Consider the following 23818-nt stretch of genomic DNA (forward strand, 5'->3'; position numbering starts at 1 on the left):
ATAAAATAAAGTTGTTGGACCTCACCTCTTTCTTCCACTCGCCCACGGCCAAGGTTGGTGATTTGTAAGAAAGATTGTTTTTCTTGCTTCAACAATTATTCCATGATGTGTAGGACCTTTCAATTAATATGAAAACTAGAAGAGAAGGATTTTTCATGATCAATGTCCCTTGAATCTCTCTCTCTCTCTCGAGCCAGATATGGCCGAATGGCCATACTTGAGCCTTTCTCGGGGTTTTCTTGAAATTTCTAAGGCATTCAATTATGAGTTGCCTTCTAATTCCCTTTCCACACACATATATATATGATTAAGGGGGCACACACACATACCCCTATTTTCCTTTAAATTATTTTTTTCCAAATTTCTAACTCTCTAGAATTTTCGAGTAATAATAATAAGGATGATTCAAATAATCTTCTTCATAAGCTTATTCTATATATCCATGTGGGCCCATGGCCCACCTACTTAATATGACCACATAGTCATTAATTTCGTTAGAATGACCAAACTTCCAATAATTAACTTGGGCCCTAAATTTCTCTTAACGCTCCCTCCAACGAAATTCATAAGCCATTTGTCGTAAAACAAGGTCGGGAATTAGCCTTGTCCATAACTCTTCGCAATCAACTTAAAAATATTTCGACGTGCGAAATGCGAGATGTAACAAATAATCACCATCACCACCACCGTAGCTCCTTTTTGTTTTAACTCTGATTTCAATTTTCATTTGGGTTTTGAGTTTATAATTTTTTTTAAGCTTTATATGCAAGAAGTGAGAGGAATGCACAAATAGTTGTCTTTAGCATCACAATTGAAAGAATACTTGAAGTTTACAAAGCAAATTAAAAATTGAACTGCCTCTTCAAACTTCATACCGACGAATTTGAAATTTAACTGCAAAAGTCAAACTTCAAATCTGATAATCTAAACAGAAGCCAACTTCAAACTCGAAACTTTAAAGTTAAGGTTTGAAGTTTGGCTCTCGCAGATCGAGCCTATCAAATTTGAAGTTTTTCATGTTAAATTTAGGGCTTTTATACTTTAGATGCAAAGGTCTAAAGTTTGCTTTTGGCGGAGTTTAACTTAAGACCCGATGGTATGAAGATTTCCGTATTAAGTTCATGAATTTAATTTGTTATAAAGTGGTTAAACTTTAAATAGTTTATAAAGAGTTGACCATGTTTTAAAGGATACCAATCACATGCACTATGTGTTACATAGTTTTCTACCAATTTGAAATGGAAAACTTGGCCCAAATCTTTAGTAGATTTAGACTTTTGGCCCATTTCAGAAGCTTGTTTCCATGGGGTTGAATGTCGCGGCTAATCGAATGTCGCGGCTAATCGAATGTCAAAACAGTACAAGTCGAAACATCAAAAGAGGAAATAAATTATAGAAATACGAATTGACTATTTGAATAACACGAGAGTTGTTTGTCACGAAAAAAATGATAAAATCATAAGTTTCAAAAGTTTTTTTCTTTATTAGATTTCCTAATGAGTCACTACGCCAAATTAATTAACACAAAAAAGTACCCAGTAAATAAATTTTGTAGCAATGAAATAAGTTGAACTATAGCCAAAATCTCATTCATCCTTCGTTAAAGAAATTTACCACCAAAACAACTTTCTTTATTTCTAGTTCTCCCCGTCAAGTTAAAGAAGACTCGCCTCGAGTCGTTATAAAGGAATTTGCTTGTCCTTTTCAAAGAGGACTTGATACAAATAAAAACATGATTAGCCTACAGATACTGAAAGGACATCAATCCAAGTCTTGAAGAGCAGATATTAAAGACCAGCACAAAATAGGGACAAAAGTGCAAATGACCCCTAAAAGTCTCTAAAGAATGAAAATAATGGACATTTGCACAAATGACTCTTCTTGAGGCTATTATTTAAATTATGTCCCTTGTTAGTTCAACGAAGCTAAATTTGTCTTAAAAAAAAAAAAATCATACGACTATTTCTAAATGTCAGTGACATAATAGAAAAAGTGACAGCACAAAAAGACATACAAGCACATAAGCTAAAAATTATAGGGTTATGAATGTAACCCAATAATTACTCCATATGGTGTTTATACCAAGCTAATGAATATAAGGAAAATGACATAGAGTACCTATTTAAAATTCTTTATTACAAAATATATAGATACTTTTTCTTATTTACAAAACATAACGATATTTTACGAAACACGACTTTTTCTCATATTTTTTTTCCTTTTATTTTTATTTTTTATTTTTATTTAAAAAAATTATTTTTTAAAAAAATATTTTCTAAAATGATTATTTTTAAAAAAATATTTTTTGTTGCTCAAGGCTTTAAAAATTAACTCAAATTTTTGTGTATGAAAGTTGTATGAAATGTGTATATGTAAGCGAAATTTTTAATATAGTTTTCATACACAAAGTTGTGAGCGAAACTTTGAAGCCTTGAGTATGGTATGAAAGTTATATACAATGTTATTATAGTTGTATTAATTTTTCAGAAGACTAATATGAACTTTATACACGAAAAATCTGAGTGAAATTTTTAGTCTTGAGCGAGATATACACATCTCATACCGTTTTCATACATAAATTTTGAGCGTAATGTTTAAGCCTTGATCGAGATATACACATTTCATACATTTTTCACACACAAAATTTGAGCGAACTTTTTAAGCCTTGAGCAAGATATACACATTTCATACACAAAATTTTGAGCGATTATTTTAAGTCTTGTTTGAATGTTGTATGAAAGTTGTATACAATATTGTTGTAGTTGTATTAATTTTATAGAAATCTAACATGGACTTTATACACTAAAATGTGAGTGAAATTCTAAGCTTTGAGTGAGATACAAATTTCATACACAAAATTTTGAGCGGATTTTTTAAGCTTTGAACGAGATATACACATTTCATACTATTTTCATACACTAAATTTTGAGCGAACCTTTTAAGTCTTGATCGAGATATATACACATTTCATACACTAAATTTTGAGCGAAATTTTTAATCCTCGAGCGAGACAATACACATTTCATACATTTTCATACAACTTTCATACACCAAAATTTGAGCGATTTAAGTCTTGAGCGAAAAATAATTAATTTTTTTAAATAAAAAATATAATTTTTAAAATTTGAAAAAATAAATAAAAAATATTATTTAAAACAGAATAATCAATAAACGTCGATAGCCACTTCATATGGGAGCTAGTGACATACATCTCGCACCCACTTGCCATTTTATTTTTATTTTTTTTTTTTCCAGCTTACGTGTCAATTTAAAAAAAAATTAAAAAACTGAATTTTCTTTAAAAAAATGATTTTAAAAATAATATTTTTTTTTAATAAAAATGGGGGATAAGGCAGTGTCACCCCCTGAACTTTGACCAAAGTTGCTACGACACACCTTACCTTTTCAGGGGTCCTATTACCCCCCTAAACTTTTTTAAAACGGAATAATTACCACCCTAAGCGTTGACGTGGCAAGGAGAGTGTATTTCACTTTCTTTGGGAGAGTGAGAAGCACAAAATCTGACGCGTGTCATTTTTTAATTGGGCACTTCACATCACCTAATTAATTATCATAAAGGTTTAAAGTTTTTTTTCTCAACTGATTTTTTTTTTAAATGTGGAAAACTTAATTTTTTAATTAAAAATTTATATTTTCTTAAAATATGAAAAACTGAATTGTTTTTTAAAAAAAATCATTTTTTAGAAAATAATTCTGAAAAATTGATTTTTTTAAGAAAAATGTGGAAAACTGATTATTTTTTTATGTATGTGAAAAAAATCTAGTTTCCTGATTTAGGCCTCAATTGTTTTTATTAAGATTAAGATGTCTAAATCTGAATACATATCTGAATGATTAAGATGTTGTCTCTAGATATGAACACTGAATGACTTAGACTGTTTATTTTCTCAACATCTAAATGTGCATAGTGTATTAATTTAAACACAATAAATATACAATTCAATAAAATCGGAGCTAAAAATTAGAAAATAGATACAAATTTAATAAAATAAAAATATGAAACATTTATGCTTGCTAGTAATGATGGAGATGTTTGTAGTGATGGGTGGGTGGGGTTTTTGGGGGGGGGGGGGGGGGGGGGGGGGGAGGGGCGGGGAGGGAGGGGTTGGTAGGTGGGGTACGGTGGTGGTGGTGGTGGGGTGGGTGTAGGGGTAGGGTGGGTGGGTGGTGGTGGTGAGGGGGTGGTTGGGGGTAAGGTAGGTGGGTGTTGAACATGGTGGTGGTGGTGGTGGTGGTGGTGGTGGGTGGGATTGTGGAGTGGGGGTGGTGTTGGTGGTGAGTGGGGGGTAGGATTGGGTGTGGGTGGGTGGGTAGTGGGAAGTTGGGGTGGGTGGTGGTGTGGGTAGTCGTGGGGGTGGGTAGGTGGGTTGGTGGGAGTGAGGGGATGGGGGGAGATGGAGCCAGTGGTAAAAATTATCCATACAAAATACTTCTTAATGATATTAAGATTTTGTTCAAGATCTTAATGATTAAGACCTATTCAGACTAAATAAGTGCTTGGATCTTAATGTAAACAAATGCACTTAATGGTCTAAGGCCACCATTCAGATTCAGACCTCCATTAAGTGCAAACAAATGAGGCCTTAGTTTAAAAAAGGGGGCTTTCCGCATCTTAAAAAAATAATTAGTTTTTCCAAATTTTTATAAAATTCAGTTTTTCATATTTTGACAAGAAAAAACACTTTTCCAGATTTTTTATAAAATAATCCAGATTTTATTTGAAAAATAAAAGTGTCCTAAAAAATGAAATCATAAAAATCTAGATTTTTTAAGACATTTTTCAAAAAAAATCCAATTTTTCATATTTTAAAATAAAATCCATTTTTTCCATTATTAAAAAAAATCCGTGTTTTCAGATTTGTTTTTAAAAATAAAAAAACGGATTTTAAAAAAAATAAATCATATTTTTAGATTTTTTTTAATTTAAAATATCCATTTTTCATTATTTTTAAAGAAAATTCAGTTTTTAATTTTTTTAAAAAATTGCCACGTACGCGAAAAGTATTAAAAAAAAATAGAAAACAAATAAATACACATGTGGCAAGGAGAGTGTATGTCACTCTCCCATAAGAGAGTAGATATCAGCGCTTAGGGTGGTAATTGTTTTGTTTTAAAAAAGTTCAGGGGGGTTATAGGGTCCCTGAAAAGGTAATGTGTGTCGTGGCAACTTCGGCCAAAGTTTAGGGGGGTAATAGTATCTTATCCCAAAATAACTTGAGAAAAATTTCGTATATATTTTGTAAGAAATCTATTGGTATGTTTTGTAAACTGAAAAGTATCGTCATATTTGTAAATGTGCTCTATTCTTATGTATATATATGTCATTCTCCCATGAATATAAGGTAATATTGTACCTTATCTTATATGGTTATAATACTATTTGGCCTCTTCAAATGTCATTATATGAATTCTAGAACATTTTTTCACATTGGATAGGAAATTTCCAGGCATAAAGTATTGCAAATTGAGAATTCTCTCTTTTCAATATCCAAAAAAACCATGCACACACAAACGCAATATTTTTGTATTTTTTTTGCTACAAATTGATTTTTAATTTTATGTACCAAAATGAACTAACCTAATATTACAAGTACTTTTACTGATAAGGACAATGGTTGAGGCGCTTTATCATGTTAGCCTAAGTACAAAACTTTGGCTTTGGCAAAAGTATACGTAATGTACGTTACACGTACACATTTATCAATTATCATGCATCAAAAGAATTTGAATCTCAAAACCTCACTATTGACATAACTTTCTCTAATATTCTTACTCTTTCTTATCACCGATCATTTCACCTTTTTCCCTCTTCATTATTTCCTTTCATTTCTATTTTTTTTTTTCTAATCCGATGTCGGGTAACTGTATTGGGCCCCGATTAATCTGGAATTGCACTACATAAGGCTCAATGGGAAGCACTCCCTAATAAGATTTTTTCCACACTCAGGGCTTGAACCCGAGAGTCCAGACCTCTGATTAAAGGTGGAGGCATTTCTATTGCTAGCTACTTAGTAGTTTGGAATCACTATAACTTGACTGAATAATTATTTATATATGTTCAAATGGATCACTGTAGAAAAGGTTCTAAATACATTTCTTATCAAACCGCACAACAAACGATCAATAGTATTTACAATGATGTAAAAAGAATGAGGTAAATCAAAATCCAGTGAAAAATGTTACAAATTTTTTATACTATATTAACCATGAGGGTCACAAAGTCATATTTATTTATCCATGTAAAATACCGTGCTTTGTGTATGTTCATCTAATTATACTCAAAGTTTATGTTAGAATCTTAGTACGATTGTATATTACATGGAATTTCTACCACATGTATTCATTTATATATATAACAATTTCCTTTCGAAGATTATGCTGGAGTGGTAGGTACTCCTCCATACTTAATCAAAAATTTGAATTCGAGTCTTGGAAATAAAGTCGCATGTGGTAAGGAGTCTTTTAGGCCTAAAGTGAGATTTTTCGGCAGCGGATCCATATTAGTTTGAATCCAAAACGAATACCGAATACCGAATGAAAAATCAAAATAAAATTTATACAACAGTTAGAAAAATTCACGTATAATTCAACCTTCAATATGCCCCTCTAGAGGTGTATGGAGCTTATATGTTAATGATTCAACTGAGTTTAATATTTTTGTCAAAGAACATATATATGTGTATATATATATATATTGCAGAAAGTTTAATTAATTCTGCAGTAAAAATCTTTAAGGTTAAACCGATCCAGTATAAATACTCAATCTACATCTGATGCCAAAAGAAAGGAGCAAGTTGAGTCAGTAAATATAATATTTTTTAGCTCAAATTTTGATAGTAAGCACTAAAAAGTACAACCTTTACTTGATCAAATAAAGTTCCTCTCTTTATACATTTTTTTTGAAATATTTAACAGAAAAGTTACCAATTAAAAAGAATGGATTAGTCTGGCCCATAACTTTATGCTGTTTCCATTTTCTCCCCTTAAACTTTTTGCATGCCATATGTTCAATAAATAAATAAAAACCATAATACGAAAGAAAGAAGATAACCTTTTTCCTTAAATACTCATTGAAGCAACCATTTCTCAAACTCTCCCACATTCATAGCTATAGAGCTCTAAAATTTGCTCAAGAAAATGGCTAAAATTCTCCATTTTCTTCTCATTTGCATGTACATTTTATTTTCTTTGTTCTTTCCTATAATTTTCTCTGATTCTTCTGTTGATGGTTTTATTTATGGTGGTTGCTCACAAATAAAATATTCACCCGACTCGCCTTACGAGTCGAATCTCAACTCACTACTCACTTCACTAGTCAATTCTGCAACTTACTCGTCGTACAACAAATATAGCATAGTGGGGTCCACCCAACAAGACATGATCAACGGTCTATATCAATGTCGAGGCGATTTGTCCATGCCGGATTGCGCCACGTGTCTAGCACGCTCGGTGAGTCAACTCACTGAGTTGTGCCCGCAGACTTGTGGTGGAGCTCTACAATTACAAGGGTGTTTTGTAAAGTACGATAATAGTTCTTTTTTGGGCTCGGAGGATAAAACTGTGGTGATGAAGAAATGTGGGCCATCTAATGGGTTTGATTTAGATGAAATGGGCCGAAGGGATGCTGTTTTGAGAAGTTTAATGGGTGATAATCGGCTTTATAGGATTGGTGGGTCAGAAGATGTTCAAGGTATGGCCCAATGTGTGGGCGATTTGAGTATCGCCCAGTGTCAAGATTGCTTATATGAGGCGATCGGACGGTTGAAAAAAGAGTGTGGTGGTGGTGTTTATGGTGATATGTTTTTGGGAAAATGTTATGCTAGGTATACAACTAGTGGAGCTCATCTTTATGCTAAACCTAATCATCATGGTAAGTATATTTTGAAAAAAATTAAGGTACCTTTCGATATAATGTAAGAATTTACTCGCTTTCAATGTTTACATAAAATGGGTGAATGAAAGACATATATCTTTTATACACGCATTTAAATATTAGTTAACTATAGAGTAATATGCATTTTCACTTCACAAAACACCTAATATAGCTAAGTTTTTACCAATCTAGATATGTTGTATGATTGTACAAGGAGTAGCTAGAGATATTTACCGAAAAAGAGAGAGAGAAATATTTGGTTTCACTAATTCAAATTCTCGCAAAAAGTTTCACTTGGGGGTAAAATATTTTCTTTCGAGCTAGAACCTGACATCTTTGATTAAGGATGGAGGAATACTTACTACTCCATCATAAAATTTTATTATAGTTAGGGATATTCACATTTTTTGGGTACATCGGGATATTCACATTTTTTGAGTACATCGGGATATTCACATATATTCCCATGTAGTTTAAGGTTCTTTTTCTACAAAGAATATGATCTTGCTTTTAAGAAAACTAAATAAAATAAGAGCATCTAGATGAATAAAGAAGATCATCTTTCTATATTTTGTTTCGAATCATTTATAGAATTTAGCTATTATGCTTTGTTTTTTTAATATTCCATAGACAATAACTTATTTATCTTCTAGTGTCTATGATTAATTTTTTTTATATTAGATTATGCTTTTTCAAGGGGATTTGGTAGAATTGCCCTTTATATTTTAATTAATAATATGAAGTATGTATTTAATCTCTATTCATCACTTTATATTTTAATTAATAATATGAAGTATGTATTTAATCTCTATTCATGGCAGATTCTCATAGTGAAAGTGAGAAGACATTTGCGCTTATCATTGGATTATTAGCTGGGGTTGCTCTTCTCATCATTTTCTTAACTTTCATGAGAAGAATATTTGCAAGAAATGGTAAATGCAATTAATTTCTTACCCTCATTTATAACATTTTGTTATCTGTTTTTTTCTTTCTTCTTTTACTTCTACATTTTTATTATAATACTGTAATTGATTTTGTTTTCCTGTTTTTTCTTTTTCTTTTTGCAGGTAAATAAATTGTATAATAAATTCTGCAAATTTGATCTGCTTTTGCTGGCCTTGTACTCCATGATCTACATCAACTTGTCCTTTTCTTTTCTTTTTATCTTTAGTCTTTTTAGGAGAAGATTTATTTTATATTATTTTTCATTGAAAAGGAGATTTCTAAGTGAAGATGAGCTCTAAGGATGTGTAGTGTGTACTATAAAAAATAAGAACATTGAAAAAGAGAAGTAAAAGCCTGGCTCCGCTCTTTCACTTTGATGTAAAGAAATTACTTTTGCTTTTTGTGAATGTTGTACTAATTGGATACTTTCACATGTTACTTTGGATTATGAATTCTTTATTGTTTCATTATTTCAGTACTCCCTCTGTCTAATAATAATTGTCACCTTATAAAAAAAATTATCCCATAGTAAGTGTTATTTTAGGAAATTAAGATATAAATTGGCTAGTTTTTTTCCAATTCTACCCGTAGACAAAAACTGACATATTAAAGTAACATCTAAATGATAATTAGAAAAGTCATATAGTAACTTGGTATTGTTGGATTCCCAACGTCAAAAGGTTTGCTTGTCACGACCCAACCAGAGGGCGGTCATGGCGGACACTCGAAGCTAGTCTACTGAATACCTCAAAACGTACATCTCATAGTAATAACGGAGTGGCCCATGAAACTAATTCATAAATATCATAACTAGAAGGGACACATGCCCAAAAGTTATACACACACACACATACATATATATACACACACACACGCACATCATTAAACTGTACCCATACATACTAGCCGACATGGTACGTCAAATGATATAACACAATATGGACCGAAAGGTCACGCTAACAACTAACTGTACATATTTGTCTACAAGCCTCTACATGGAGTACATAACATAATAAGGTTGGGACAGGACCCCGCCATGCCCAAATGTACACAAAAGGATCATACCAAGCTAAGTTGCAACTCCGGAATAACTGGAGTACTCCTGTACCAACGGTGAGATGACAGCCTAAGAATCTGTACCATCTCCCTGTCTACCTGCGGGCATGAACGCAGTATCCACAAACAAAAAGACGTCAGTACGGACAAAGTACTGAGTATGCAAGGCATAAGAGTAACATATATAAGAAACTATAAGGTATGTGAATGCAACCTGTATGTCTGAACTATCCCCGAAAGTGAATCATGTATATAATTACTGCATATCTGAACTGCCTCTGAGGCTAATGTTATGCATAAATACTGTGCATGCATGCATGAGATCATATATATATATATATATATATATATATATATATATATATATATATACCACATAGGCATCATCGTATCACACACACACTATTGTGTGTGCATGTGTGTGTGTGTGTCATCGCATCATCGTATCATCGTGTGACCACCGATCAATATAGTGTGTGTATATATATATATATATATATATATATGTATATATATTATAGGGTATGGGAAAGGTGACGGCGTTATATACGCACTACCACTTAATCACCGGGTCATATGATGATACGATGATATACATGTGTGTGAGTGCATGTGTGTGCGTGTGTGCATGGGCGGTGGATGTGTGAAGGAAAACTTTCAAAAGATACATTGTAGAACATGAATCAAATGAGTCATCCCTAACTCTAAGAGTAGAACCATTATGGATTAACGTTACGTGTACGTTCGGTTCTCAAGGATCATGCCAAAAGAAAGAAAGGGATAGCCTTACATACCTCGTCGTCTCCTTACTAGTCAACGCCTATCCTCCTGAGTTTGCAAATCTACATTCAAGATGAGTCATACTAGTCAAGCCAATGAAACTCTCATAAGGTCAAGCTAGACTAATAAATGAGCTAACGAAAATTGGGCAGCATTTTCTTTATATCTTTTGCTTCCACCCATCTTCTAAACAATACACAAACATCAATAACAATGTCAACAATTTCATAATCAAGAGATCATATTCAAATTACATTCAAATCAATCTAAAACTTCCTTTCAAATTCCATTCATAGCCAACAACTACAATACAATACTTTATGACCTTCCCTACCATGATTCCCTTCTCCTTTATGACTTACTAACCTCCAAATCAACTCAATATAACTAATAAAGGGAAGAAAATATCTTATACTTGAAGAACTTCAACTCAAACAATCTTGCTTCAAAACCAAATCCACCACAACTGTAGCTAAAAGCAAGAACAATCATCTTCTATGAATTAGCTTAGGATTTTTAAAGCTTGATCTTCACTTGAATTAGCTTAAGATGTTTATGGAGGATTTTGGATGGTTGAGAGAGCTTGAAAGGTCTAGAAGAATTTGATTTTTGGTGAAAAATATGACCCCAAGTCGTGGCCCCTTTTATTTATAACAAAAAAAAATAAAATTCCAACGCCTCAACTTCGATAGTCAACTCGACGGATCGTCGATCTGCTCGACGACCGTCGAGTGTTAGCGTCAAACTGCCTGATGAGAGCTGACTCTCTGATGGTGGTTTGACGGTAGGGATTGACGGGCCGTCGATCTTCTACGGACCGTCGAGTGGCCTAGTTGTCACACTCAGTTTCTTTTGGTTCGTTCAACCTCCAATCTTCCCGTTACTTGCTGGACATAATTTCAACTCTCATACACATAGAATGAACATGTAGAATCTCTTATGACCTTGACGAAAACTTTGCTTTCTAAACCCAGTCAGCTAACCTACGGCGAAACACAACGTATAAGGTACGGTGTGTCACATTCTTTGCTCGTGCATGCTCTAATCAAGAAGAAAAAGTAGTTTATTTTAGTTATATAGGGATAATTTAGTAAACTTCACATACATTATTGATTTCTTCATATGCGTGTTTTTGGCTAAGATGACACTTATTATGGGATGGGGGGAGTAATAACATTACTTAGATCTCCTTCTCATCAACTATGGCTTAAGCTATTTTTTTCTTATATGTTGTCCTCAGAAAGTAATTGAACTAATAATTCATATAACAATTAAAAAAAAAAAAAAAAACTAAACGGGAAACAGTACGACTGTTAAACATGAAAAAGGGCTTTCTTAGAGAAAAATTGGGGATTAGGAGGTCGCGCGTAAAGTTGAAGTGTGTAACTGATTTTTTTTTAACAAATTTAAAAGACAGCTTATGTATTTACCCAAAACTTTATTTTGAGATACCCAGTAAACATAATTTATTGTATTTACTCTTTAGTCCATCCATCCCAATTAGGGGTGGGCATGGTATGGTAGATACCGATTATCATATCGTAATCGAAATTTTTTATACTGCGATTTTGGTATTACGGTATTTGGTATGCATTTTAATATTTTTGATATTCGGTACGGTATGCGATATTTATAAGTGAAATACTGAAATACCGAATACCATACCGAAGTATATAATTACATATACAATTCATAAATATTAGTATTATAATTGCAACAAATATATAAACTAGTATTAGTACAAAACTAATTGTCTAGATGTTCGAACTTTTCTTTGCCTTATTTGATTGAAATGTCTTTTTAGAGTAATTGATTTATGAAGGAGATTGTTTGTACTTTTTTTTTTTTTTTTTTTTTTATAAAAAAAATAGGTTTACATGTGTGAGGTGTTAGTACAATATAATTGAGACATTTTTTTTAATAGCCGAAGTCACAATTCTCTACGATATGAGTATGTGTAAGTCGAAGTCGAACAAACTATGGTACCAATTTACTATACCGCAAAATATCGAAACCGAACTTAAAAATACCGAACCATACCGAATTAATTTGGTATGTTAATGATATAGTATTTTTAGAAATCAAAAATTAAAATTACCGTACCGAAATTTTAAATACCGTAATATAGCGTACAATGCCCACTCCTAATCCGAATGTAAGTACTTAAATTCGTGTTTTATGCCAAATTGAATTTTTAAATTGATATCGTAGTACCTAGATTATCATAAAGGAGTCCTTGGCCTTGTAATAGATGTTTGTGCCAAATTCTTTTGGGACAAGGTGCCACTTGTGCCCCAATCGTCTCCAAAAGCATAAATTTTAGCTGGATGACCCTTTTCAGGTTAACTGTTTAGTAAATAATTACTCCCTCCGTCCTAAATAGATTGTTTCTAAGATAAAATTTAAAAAATAAAGGAAATTTTTTGAAATATGTGATCCAAAATAAGCCTTAGATATTGTGTGGTTGTAAATCATCTCATAAAGTTAAATTGTTTCTAAATATAGAAAGGGGATAATCTTTTTGGAACAAACTAAAAAAAAAAAAAAAAATCTTTTTAGGACAGAGGGAGTATTTTATTTATTTTTCTGCTTATGAACCTTTTAGATTACAATCTACAGATTTTTATTGAGCAAATTAAAAATCTTAAAAAATGTTAGATCATGTCTAAAAGTTTGTAGACGTTAGACGATATTTTAATATTTCATCAGTCTCAGGACTATATTTACACAACATTTAAAAATATGTGGAAAAAAAAAAAAAACTAAATGGTGAACTAAAAAGGTGCGTAAATCAAGCCTCCAAAAGGAACATAATGTGGCTTGAATCTCACCAAGAATATTATTACACTTTCTTCTGTTGCCTTAGACTTTGAAAGTGATAAAAACGTACTGCAAATTAAAGAGGCACTCTTATTTGTCTCGAATAAATATTGGGACGACAAAAGTTTATACCCATGGATCTAGACAAGTTTGAATTAATCAAGAAAGTTGTGGATCAATTAGATGATCCGAAAATTTCAAAGGGTCAAGAATAATATCATTGAGATTCACATCTAGAAAAAATTCAGATCAAGTGAAAGAACTTTTTGAAAAAAGAAAAAAAAATTGATGAATAAGAGAGGATAATGACTATTTTGGTGAATCAACAATTAATGGGCAAAATATTATATGAATTCCATAGCATTTAAATAAAATTTTATAGCATTAAACATTATTAAAAAATACTACTAAAAAATTACTATTTCCCACTGATTGCCCACTGAAAAATTTTCAATGGCTATTTCTCACTAAATGTTAGTGGGAAAAACCTAATGGTAGATTTCTCACACGGAAAAATTAGGATGTTACCCACCATTTCAATGGGAACTTGTCTCCCACCTTGCGTCCTCCCAATGAGAGTGCTCGGTGGGAATGAGGTAAAAATCATGTTTTATAGCACAAATTTACCACTGAATGTCGATGGGAAAACCTTATTTTTCTACTGTCTCTCTATGCTTCCACCATTTACAATCAATCAAAAATGTGAATAAGTGATTCAATAGTCCTTATCGTGATTCAATAAGTAATACACACAATGAATGGAAAATATTAGTGGACGACATGTTAAAAAGTGATTCAATAGTCCTTATCGTGTCACGTAAAAGTGAAAGGAATATAATGAATCAATCTTGTATATTATCCCTTTAATTGCATGTTCATGAGCTTTTTTTTGGCAAAAGTTATAGACCCAAAAAAAAGTGTATAACAGTAGTTGCTAACTGGCTTTTAATTACATGATCAATCATAGATAGGTAGCCAAAAGCTATAGTCTCTTTATGCTGAAAACATAAGCAATTATCCAAACATGCATGGGAAATATTCCCTTCACTCATGCTTTAAAGTTAGGAGGGACATATCAAAGATTATCTAATAAAGTTATAAATTCATAGTGGCAGAATTAGAAATTTCTCTGAGAGAATTCAAAATATAATTAAAGCAAATATAAAAAAAAAAGTCAAAGAGATTCACTATTTATTAGACATACATAAAAATAATGTTGATCTTTTATATACAGTGTAATTTTTCGGCGAAGAGGATTGGGATGAACCCCTTGCGCCCCTAGCTCCGCCCATAGATATATAGGTCCATGCAATTTCGCTATTATATGAGTGTCTTTGTACCAGTATATAAAGATTTGTGCAGTTTTTCTAAATTAGATTGTAGAGATTTTCTAATTCCCGTCATGTGAATAATTTTTTAGGTGACTCGATAGTGTTAAATTTTTTTACATAGTCAATGTATATATACATTTAGAAACATTACAATCGGGAGCAATTGCCCTCTTTAAGCTTAAAATTTAAACCTTTGGCTCCGCCATTGCCTCCTCCACCTCATAAAGAAAGAAAGAGAGAGAAAGAAAGAAAAATCAATTATATGGAACATATTATGTATTATGGTGTGTGTTAAGATCTATTAAACCCTAGTTTTGTTATGCATTCAAAAGATGATTAGGTGAAAAGCAAAAGAAACGAGCTGTTTTGAGCAAAGAAATTAAACCTAAACCAATTATGAAGAATGAAGTGTGTCATTATTTTGGATGCATGGACTTTCCACATACTCAGATACCTTTTTTCCCAATATCCCTTTCTCTTTTGACTGTTTTTATATTAGGAATTGTGAGAAAAGGAGGTGTTTAATTATCCATGAAAGTTAGCATGTAAGTTGTAAGTTGTGAGCTGTCTCCTTCCTCTTCTTCTTCTTTTTTTTTTTTTTTTTTTTTTTTTTTTTTTTTTTAAATCTAAGGGGGGATGAAACATGAGGACTTTCGGTGGGTCATTCATCCTAGTCCTACTCTCATTCAAGTACGGTTAACTTTGGAGTTCTCATTGGATTCGGTGCGTTGGTGCTGATAGGATCGCATCTGTTGTGAGCTGTCTCTATTAAGTTAAAAACAAATTCTTGGGAGTTCCTTTTATGGTGCAATTTAAATTGTATCCTTTGGGATGATGGAGCGGTAAGCTATACTCCTTTATCCTTAATTAGTGGTCTCAAGTTTGAACTTTGCTATATACGAAGTTCCCTTTATTAGGGAACGGTTAAGAGCAGAAGAATCATATTCATCCCTCCACAATCCTTGTTGGTGGTTGTGTGTTTTCTCCTAAGCCAAATTTGCACCTCCACTTTAAATTCACAATTTGCTATTTTAGTTATCTATTTAACTTATTACTTTGTTGATGAATCACATTACTGCTTTATAATAGAGCAAAAGAAGAAGCTCTAAGCTTGATAAATTTTATTACATTCAAATTTTTAATTAATGTTTATATCAAAATACTAATTAATATATATCAATAAATTTACCTGTAGTTACAAATTTAGTTATGCACTTTGTGTTAAAAAAAAATTAAAAAAAAAAAAAAAAACTTTCAGAAGCATTTACAAACTCTTGCCTTCAATGCGGGACCATGTACTGATAGCAAACTGGATACTAACGGTAAAATGTATTGCGCCAATCTGAACGACTGCAGTCCAATATCTCTATAATGCAGATAAAGAAGAAATTGCACATTTGTCCTTCAAATAAATTAGTTGGTCTTCAAGTTTTGCCTTTCAAATGGGTTGGTCTCTAATTTTTGCCATTTACTCATTGAAGTTATGCCCAGCTAGACATAAGTTGTTTAAGGGCGTGCGACATAACTTGGAGAATATTATGATGCGAAAATTTAAGGGAAAATTAAGTTGGGTGTCCATTGAAGCATTTAATTTGTCATTTTTAACTCAACTATCCACTTTTTACCTAGATATACCAAAATTTCCAGAATACTTCGCGCATCGTTCTCTTATTTTATCAAATATATGAAGGATGATTGAATGAGAGGTCGAGCCATTACAAGATGAATTGAATACAAAAGGGGCTTTGTCGATTCGACTATTTAGTAGCCGTGTAAACATTTTTATAGAGTTCTGACATAAAGATTAAAAGTTGGTTTGTAGCATGTGAGTTTGTTGTTACAAAAGAGGTTAGCAACTTATATATAGCTTATATAAAAGAAATACATTATCTATACACTGATAATATAGTAATATCTACATCGATTCAAATTAAATGCATAGTTATATATAATTTATTTCCCCAAAATTTAAACTTATGTCAACGAAGAATTTATTTGTTACGAATGACAAAAATTAAAGACCAGACAATTGCCAACGACGGGTCATTTGCACTTTTGTCCCTATATTTTGTGGCCATCTTTACTTTTTTCCCCTCAAATAAAATAACTTTTTCATAAAGTATAAATTTATATTTTCGTATTTTAATATCTTATAAGTTATGTCCTGCTCCATTATAGAACTTATGCCCTCGCTAAGGCGAAGCCCAACCCAATTCACTTAAGTGGCTTTTCAGGCCCATAACATCCTATCTTTCCTTAAACCAAACTTACCACATTCCAATGGTTCACTTTCCTCTTTTACCTCAATGGCTTTGGAATGGGTTGTTCTTGGCTACGCCGCGGGTGCAGAAGCAATCATGCTCCTTCTGTTAACACTCCCGGGTCTTGACCCGCTTCGCAAAGGCCTAATAACCGTGACCCGAAATCTACTCAAACCATTTCTCTCAATCATTCCCTTTTGTCTTTTCCTCTTAATGGATATCTACTGGAAATACGAAACCCGACCCACTTGTGAATTACCCGAATCTTGTTCCCCATCCGAACACTTACGTCATCAGAAATCAATTATGAAATCTCAACGCAACGCGCTTTTGATCGCGTGTGCGATTGTGTTTTATTGGTTGTTGTATTCTGTTACGGGACTTGTTGTGAAAGTTGAGATGCTTAATAAGCGCGTGGAGAAATTGAAGGCTCAAGATTGATCGTGTCAGTTTTGTTTTTTCGGGTCGGATAAGGTTTAATTTTTTATGGTGTTGTTTAATTTGGATCATTTACTGTTTTATTGTGTTAATAATTGTATTAGAGATGTTATTGTAAGACTTTCAAAAGCTGATAAAGGGTTGTTTTATTAGTTGTCATGTTTTCTTCACTGTCATATTTCCTTTTTAATAACTACTTTGTTTTTGCTGCATTTGAGCCGAGGGTCCTTCGGAAACAGACTATCTACCTCCACGAGGTAGGGGTAAGGTCTGCGTACACACTACCCTCTCGAGAATCCACTTATGGGATTACACTGGGTATGTTGTTGTTTTTGGAGCCCGTTTGGATTGGCTTATAAGTTGGTCAAACCAGCTTATAAGTCCATTTTTTTTTTAAGTAAAATAGAAAACAACTTAAATTAATTTGAAAAGTGCTTAAAATAAGCTAAAATCAAGAAGTTGTTCAACCCAACTTGTTTATTTTGGCTTAAAAGTCGTTTTGGTTTGACCAACAACTTTACCCTTGTATCCCTTATATTTTCTATTAATTTCAATACTACCCTTACTACTAGAAACCTTTAAGCACTTTTATCCAAACACGTAACTGCTTATTTATAAAATAACTTTCAGCACTTAAAAAGTTCTTTAAGCACTTATACTTAAAAGCTACTTTTTATCGGCTAATTCAAACGAGCTCTAACTGCTAAATTTATGGGCTTTTCGGCTATGGAATGGGAATCTGATTTATAATTTTATAGTATCTCGTGCGGATAGTTTGGATGCCGATCTTTTTGTGTTGGTTTTTACATGTGTTCATTGCTTAATGTTGTCGCAAGTGTGGTGGTTGCATACATTGAATGAACCTTTATATTTCTTTGTACAGTTCCTAACTATTGTTAGCATTGTTGGATTGGTAGCTGCATGTATAGTTCTTAACTAGTTTTCTTCTTTAACTGAAAGTGGATTTCTAACTTGTAGTTTAAGGATGAAATTTTTGATCCGGTACTGGAAGCTAATTGGCCTGACTGAATAAGTATCGGAAGCAATGTAGGGAAGGAAAAAGTAGTGATAGTCCTCTGTCTTACGATTCTTTGATGAGCTATTAGTGTCCTTACAACTTTTACTGTGTGTCTTCTGGAAGGATGAGTTTTCAAAGGTTTTTAGTATGTCTGAATAAGATGCGGATAAAGGAGTGTACACTAATGAGACATGATGAACTTGCTTTGTTGGTTGATGTGTGTTCCTGTTAGTATATAATGTCATGTGTAATAGCTGCTTGCATGTTGATGTGCGTTCCTGTTAGTATATAATGTCATGTGTAATAGCTGCATACATTTCCGATGTTTATTGATTGTGTATTGTCCATTATCTAGATTAAGAGTCGAAGGTAATCTTGAATTGGCTATGACTGAACCTAGATCCATAAGTAGTAGTTGACAATAAAATCTGCTATTAAATTCAGTAATTGGCCTAGTTGTGTAGTCTGTGAAGAACTGCAGAGAATCTGAAACACAAAGAGACAATCATTTTATGTTTCTACAGAGAAATAGTATAAGCTATAGGTCCTCAAGAGAGGTCTAGGCATCTTTAGCTTTTAAACTGTCTTTTTTGATAGATGAGTTCGTGAGTCGACTTGTGCAAAATGTGTTCTTTTAATTTCTTTGCTGTCACCTATATGTCAAAAGATTATGCCATTTTTCCATTTTACAAGATGTTCTTTTGAAATTTCAAAGATTCATTGCAGACACTTGATTCGACACTTCGGCTTGCTATTGATTTGATGTGTTGAGTTCTCTTATGTTAGGGAAAACCTGTGTTGGAAGTGATTAAATTGTAATGTAAATCTAACATCATTCTCTTAACTTGCATTTAACTGTTAATTTCCTTGTTAAAATTTAACAGCCTCCTTTCCTTCTGTTGATCTTTATTCCGTTTTTGGCGAATGCGCTTTCCAAACCCCAGCTAAGACAAATTCCTTTTATTGCTCTTTACTGAAAAGGCCTATTTGGTAACCAGTATTTCGATTGTGAATATAAGCCTAGTGTCTATACTTGTAATATTGTGAGTTATTGCTGTTAGTCGATCAGTTCAGTATGCATGTGGAGAAGTTGAAGCTAAGGACTGGTTGATTCATCTGAAATTAGATCCATCTCCTGGATTTTTAGTTTGCTGAGTACCAGGTTGGGTTTATCTGTAGCAGCTAATTTTATTCTATGGCATCCGTGTCATTAGTTACAATCAGACCTTGCTACCTCAGTCATCCTTTATAATAACATTTCACTATAATGGCTGTATTCTCTTTGGAACCAACTTTTCATATTATGTTATATCGTACGTGTTTTTATAACAGCAGTTTGCTATAACAACTAAAATAAATCTTGACAAACGACGTTGTAATAGATAGGTTTGACTACTAGAGATCAACATGGAAAACTGATTAAGCCTTGTCTTAATCTGCTGATTTTTAGAATTATGCTATTTATTAGTTAGTGTTTATTTATGGTTATTCTCTTGAGCCGAGGGTATTTCGGAAACAGCCTCCCTATCTCCCAAGGTAGGGTAAGGTCTGCGTACACCCTACCCTCCCCAGACCCCATATTTGTTGTTTGTTTATGGTTGCTTGTTGATTGCTGCTTGGTGCTGCAGCTTGATGTGTTTGGATTGGAAGAGGACTGTTAAATTTCTGACTGATTGCCGAGTTGGTGTTGTCTCTTTGGTGGTTTGTTTTGCATGTTTAGTTGTTAATTCTAAGCTTCCAACTATTACAGCAAAACATTTTTCTACATCGTGGCTGTTGCGATGAGGATCTGATATATCAGAGGTATATTATCGATATTTTCTAACCTTTGTGTGTTAGTTGCAACGAGTGTCGTAAATTGTTGTTATATAGCATTGTAAGGTGTATATACATTGTATATTGTGCGTATAGTTCATTTATGTTTGGTATTAGAAATACAGTGGGCGCAACTGCTGGAACACTGGTTTTTTCCTAGATTGCTCTTTGTTGCTTAATCTTGAATGCTGTAAATACAACTGAATTGCCAACGTTGTTGTTCAATGCCGAGGTCTGTAAATGGTTAATTTGCTTAAGTAATTTACTTTAGCAAAATAAATAGGAATGGTTAAAGAAGTATGTAATTGTCATGTTTTTGTAGAAGGTTATTACTAGTAATGGAGGACGGATGTAGAATACTGGTACTATTGGTACCGGAAGCATAGATTTATGTGAAAATTTTTACGAAATAATAAGTAGTAAACATGAATTCATAATTTTCAAAAATACAATGATTCAGTCCTATAAACTTTGAAGATTGAATTCATAAAACCTATATCTCTAATCTGCCTCTGCTAGTAATGATTGCATTAGATGTCTCTAACTTTACGTTACTATGCTTCTTATTATTTGTGGAAGACTGGCATGATTCTAGTTCTAACTTCTCCTCGTTTGGCATAAAGCTTTTGATTCGTAGGGTGTAATCAATCAGAGAAAATCCGGTTTGTTGCCTTGGTAGGGAACAAAGGAACATATTGGGATATCATCTTTTCTTCCATTAGTAGGTCTTTTTGGCTAGTTTTTCTCTAATTATAGTCTAGCTGCAGTTTAAAAGAAATGGGACCTCATTTAGCCAACAAACAAGATTGGTTAGCTTACATGTCCTTTAACTACTTCATCATGTGCCTGCTATCTTCCCAATCAATCGGTACTGAATAATTCTTGTTGGGCCTTAAAAGACTTTTAAGTGTTGTAAAGATTAGTTTACCACATGTCTAAAATATTATTCGTCCTCAATCCGATTATATATTGTAAAATAGCGACATGCTAATATATTAGCATGTTGCTATATTGAAGATGGAATACTATGACCCCATTTGGACATGGTTTGAAAACATGGTTTCAAACCATGATTTCATGAAACCATGTTTTCAAATCATGTTTTGATATGCAATTTGGATGTTTTAAGTTGTATTTTTTTATACATAAAAACCCCATAAATTGTGAAAACTATCAAAACATTCTCATTTTCTTATACAATCTTACCAAATGAGCTAGTCATAATTCATAACAAAATTAGTACACTATTAGAAGGTCTTTCTAAAAAATACAATATCAATTAATCAAATTTTAGTTCAATAAAAATGAAAATTTAACATAAATAGTAATGTAACTACTCTTTAATATAATCCTCCCACATAAATTAAAGGTTGGTAGACATAAATATAGGTTGGTAGAAGTTGATGAAATTGGTAAATGATTGATGGGGTTAATTGTTAAAAATATCTATCAACTTATGAATTTTTTTTTACAAAATATAAACTTATGGGTTAAATTTTATATTTAAAAAAATTGAAATCATGGTTGCAAACCCCAAATCATGCCTTTTTGGATGATTTGGGGGTTGAAATCATGATTTGAAATCATGAGTAAAATCGTGCCCAAATTTGGTTTAGGTTCCGTTTCAAATACCGGCCAACGTGATGTGCCAAACGTATTCGTAAGTCGAATTTGTGTTTGATAGACACACTGAAAAAGAAGTTTAGGGATTCAATAGGAACAACACTTAATTGACATGCTAAAATTAAAAAAAAAAAAAAAAGAAATAAGTTTAGGGAGTCATATATGCATTAAGCGTTTTGTAATTGAAATGTGGTTTGATTGATTTAACATTTAACAAAATATACTAACATTCGTTTCAACAAATATAGGGGGAAAAGAAAATCAAAAGTGTGGGACCTACAAGGAATAAAAACCATAGGACTGATGTCTGCCCGAACCAATGAAATAAAATCAAAGAAAACTAAAGAATTTGGACTTACAGACAAAAAAATCAATAAATCAATTCCGATCAATGTGGCAAGAAGAATAGAAAATGCAACTAACATGTGGTTGATACGTTATGTCGTTCCTAATAAGTATTATATTATCGTTTTTCCCACTTGATATGTTGTACCTGTTTTAGACCTAAATTAATTCAAATTCATATCCTAAAATTACATTTTAGGAATAAAATGCTTCCTACAAAAAATAAATTATTTTTAAAATTCGAACTCAAAATCTTTAATTAAGAATAATGAAATATTTATCACTCCACTATGGCCTTAAGGATAATTTTCATTATCGTTACAACCGTCCAATTTCTAAATTTATCACAGAGTTTTCAATATTCATGATCCAGTTGGCCGAAAGCTTCCCTATCTTTAGACTTAATTACATTTCCCCCCTCTTTTGTAACATTTTCTTTGGCAATCGCGGCTGCGTAGTTTTGTTTTATTGCGAAAATTTGCTAATTAATTTCTTTTTTCTTTTGTTGATTTAGCAGTAGTCATGAGTATTAAGTTACAATTTGTTATTTTATTTTTCTTTTAATTGATCTTGTTATCTTTATATTAGGTCGAGTGACTGTAAGAAAGATTTTTTATTTTTTTTATTTTTTTTTATTGCATGTTACTATGAGGATAAATGTGAAAGTTAGATTCTAGAATTTTAAGTATCGCTTATCACTAGTCGAATTAAATGTGACTGAACACACACTATATAATAAAGAGAATTAGAAAGAAATAACCTTTTAAAAGGCTAGAAATGAAAGGTGGAGATCTACAGTAGCAATTACAACAATTAGACAAATAATGAATGAGATGAGAGATCAAAGACAAAAAATTTCTGATGTATAGGGACAATAGTTATAACTTAGGTCAAAATCAAATAAATCTCCTTTAAAATGGTTACAAATGAAAAGAGGAGACCTTCATCAGAAATTGCAAACAATTAGAGAAACATGAGTGACACGAGTGATCAAAGACGAGGACTTTCTGATGTATAGGAATAATAGTTACTATAACCTAGGTCAAGCTCAAATAAATCCCGTTAAAAAGGTTATAAATGAAATGAGGAAAAAAAGAACATAAATGGTCTAGTGATAGAGTTGTTCAATTTCGGGGTATATATCTGGATACGATTTCAAGTTGCTACATTTCATTTTATTTTTTTAAATGAAACAAGGAGATCAACATCAGAAATTATAACAATTAGACAAATAATGAATGACAGGAGAGATCAAATACAAAGAAGATTTTCTGATGTTGGTGTCGGCAATGAATAAAATACACCACGAAATTGCAACAATTAGACAAAATCACACTCTAACTTGGTGTAGTTTCCATACGATTCATAAATTGAATATTCTAATTCCAAGGTTTAATTATTGTATTTTAATCATGGTTATCGATACACGAACCTAAAGACAGCTAAGAAATCGGCGCAAGTGTTTATTTTATTTTTTGTTTTGGTATCTGAC

At 32.4% G+C, this 23818-nt stretch overlaps 2 protein-coding genes across 2 annotated transcripts; both read left to right on the forward strand.

The window, feature by feature from the left end:
• The first annotated feature begins 7079 nt into the window (after positions 1 to 7079).
• LOC132060547 (plasmodesmata-located protein 7) lies at positions 7080 to 9293 on the forward strand. Its single transcript, XM_059453557.1, has 3 exons — positions 7080 to 7891; positions 8716 to 8826; positions 8962 to 9293. Exons 1-3 carry the CDS (start codon positions 7159 to 7161, stop codon positions 8967 to 8969), a joined length of 852 nt encoding a protein of 283 aa, XP_059309540.1. The 5' UTR covers positions 7080 to 7158; the 3' UTR covers positions 8970 to 9293.
• Positions 9294 to 17091: 7798 nt separating this feature from the next.
• On the forward strand, positions 17092 to 17684 carry LOC132058919 (uncharacterized). Its single transcript, XM_059451343.1, has one exon. The coding sequence runs from the start codon at positions 17133 to 17135 to the stop codon at positions 17526 to 17528; it is 396 nt and encodes a 131-aa protein (XP_059307326.1). The 5' UTR covers positions 17092 to 17132; the 3' UTR covers positions 17529 to 17684.
• Positions 17685 to 23818: the final 6134 nt, after the last annotated feature.

Source organism: Lycium ferocissimum, chromosome 6, assembly GCF_029784015.1.
Source record: "Lycium ferocissimum isolate CSIRO_LF1 chromosome 6, AGI_CSIRO_Lferr_CH_V1, whole genome shotgun sequence".
Lineage (NCBI taxonomy): Eukaryota > Viridiplantae > Streptophyta > Magnoliopsida > Solanales > Solanaceae > Lycium > Lycium ferocissimum.

Bases quoted from the DNA above. Each gene is read 5' to 3' on its own strand.
- LOC132058919 (XM_059451343.1), top strand. From the start codon at position 17,133: ATGGCTTTGGAATGGGTTGTTCTTGGCTACGCCGCGGGTGCAGAAGCA.
- LOC132060547 (XM_059453557.1), top strand. From the start codon at position 7,159: ATGGCTAAAATTCTCCATTTTCTTCTCATTTGCATGTACATTTTATTT. The intron at 7,892-8,715 runs GTAAGTATATTT...TATTCATGGCAG, and splicing joins TGCTAAACCTAATCATCATG to ATTCTCATAGTGAAAGTGAG.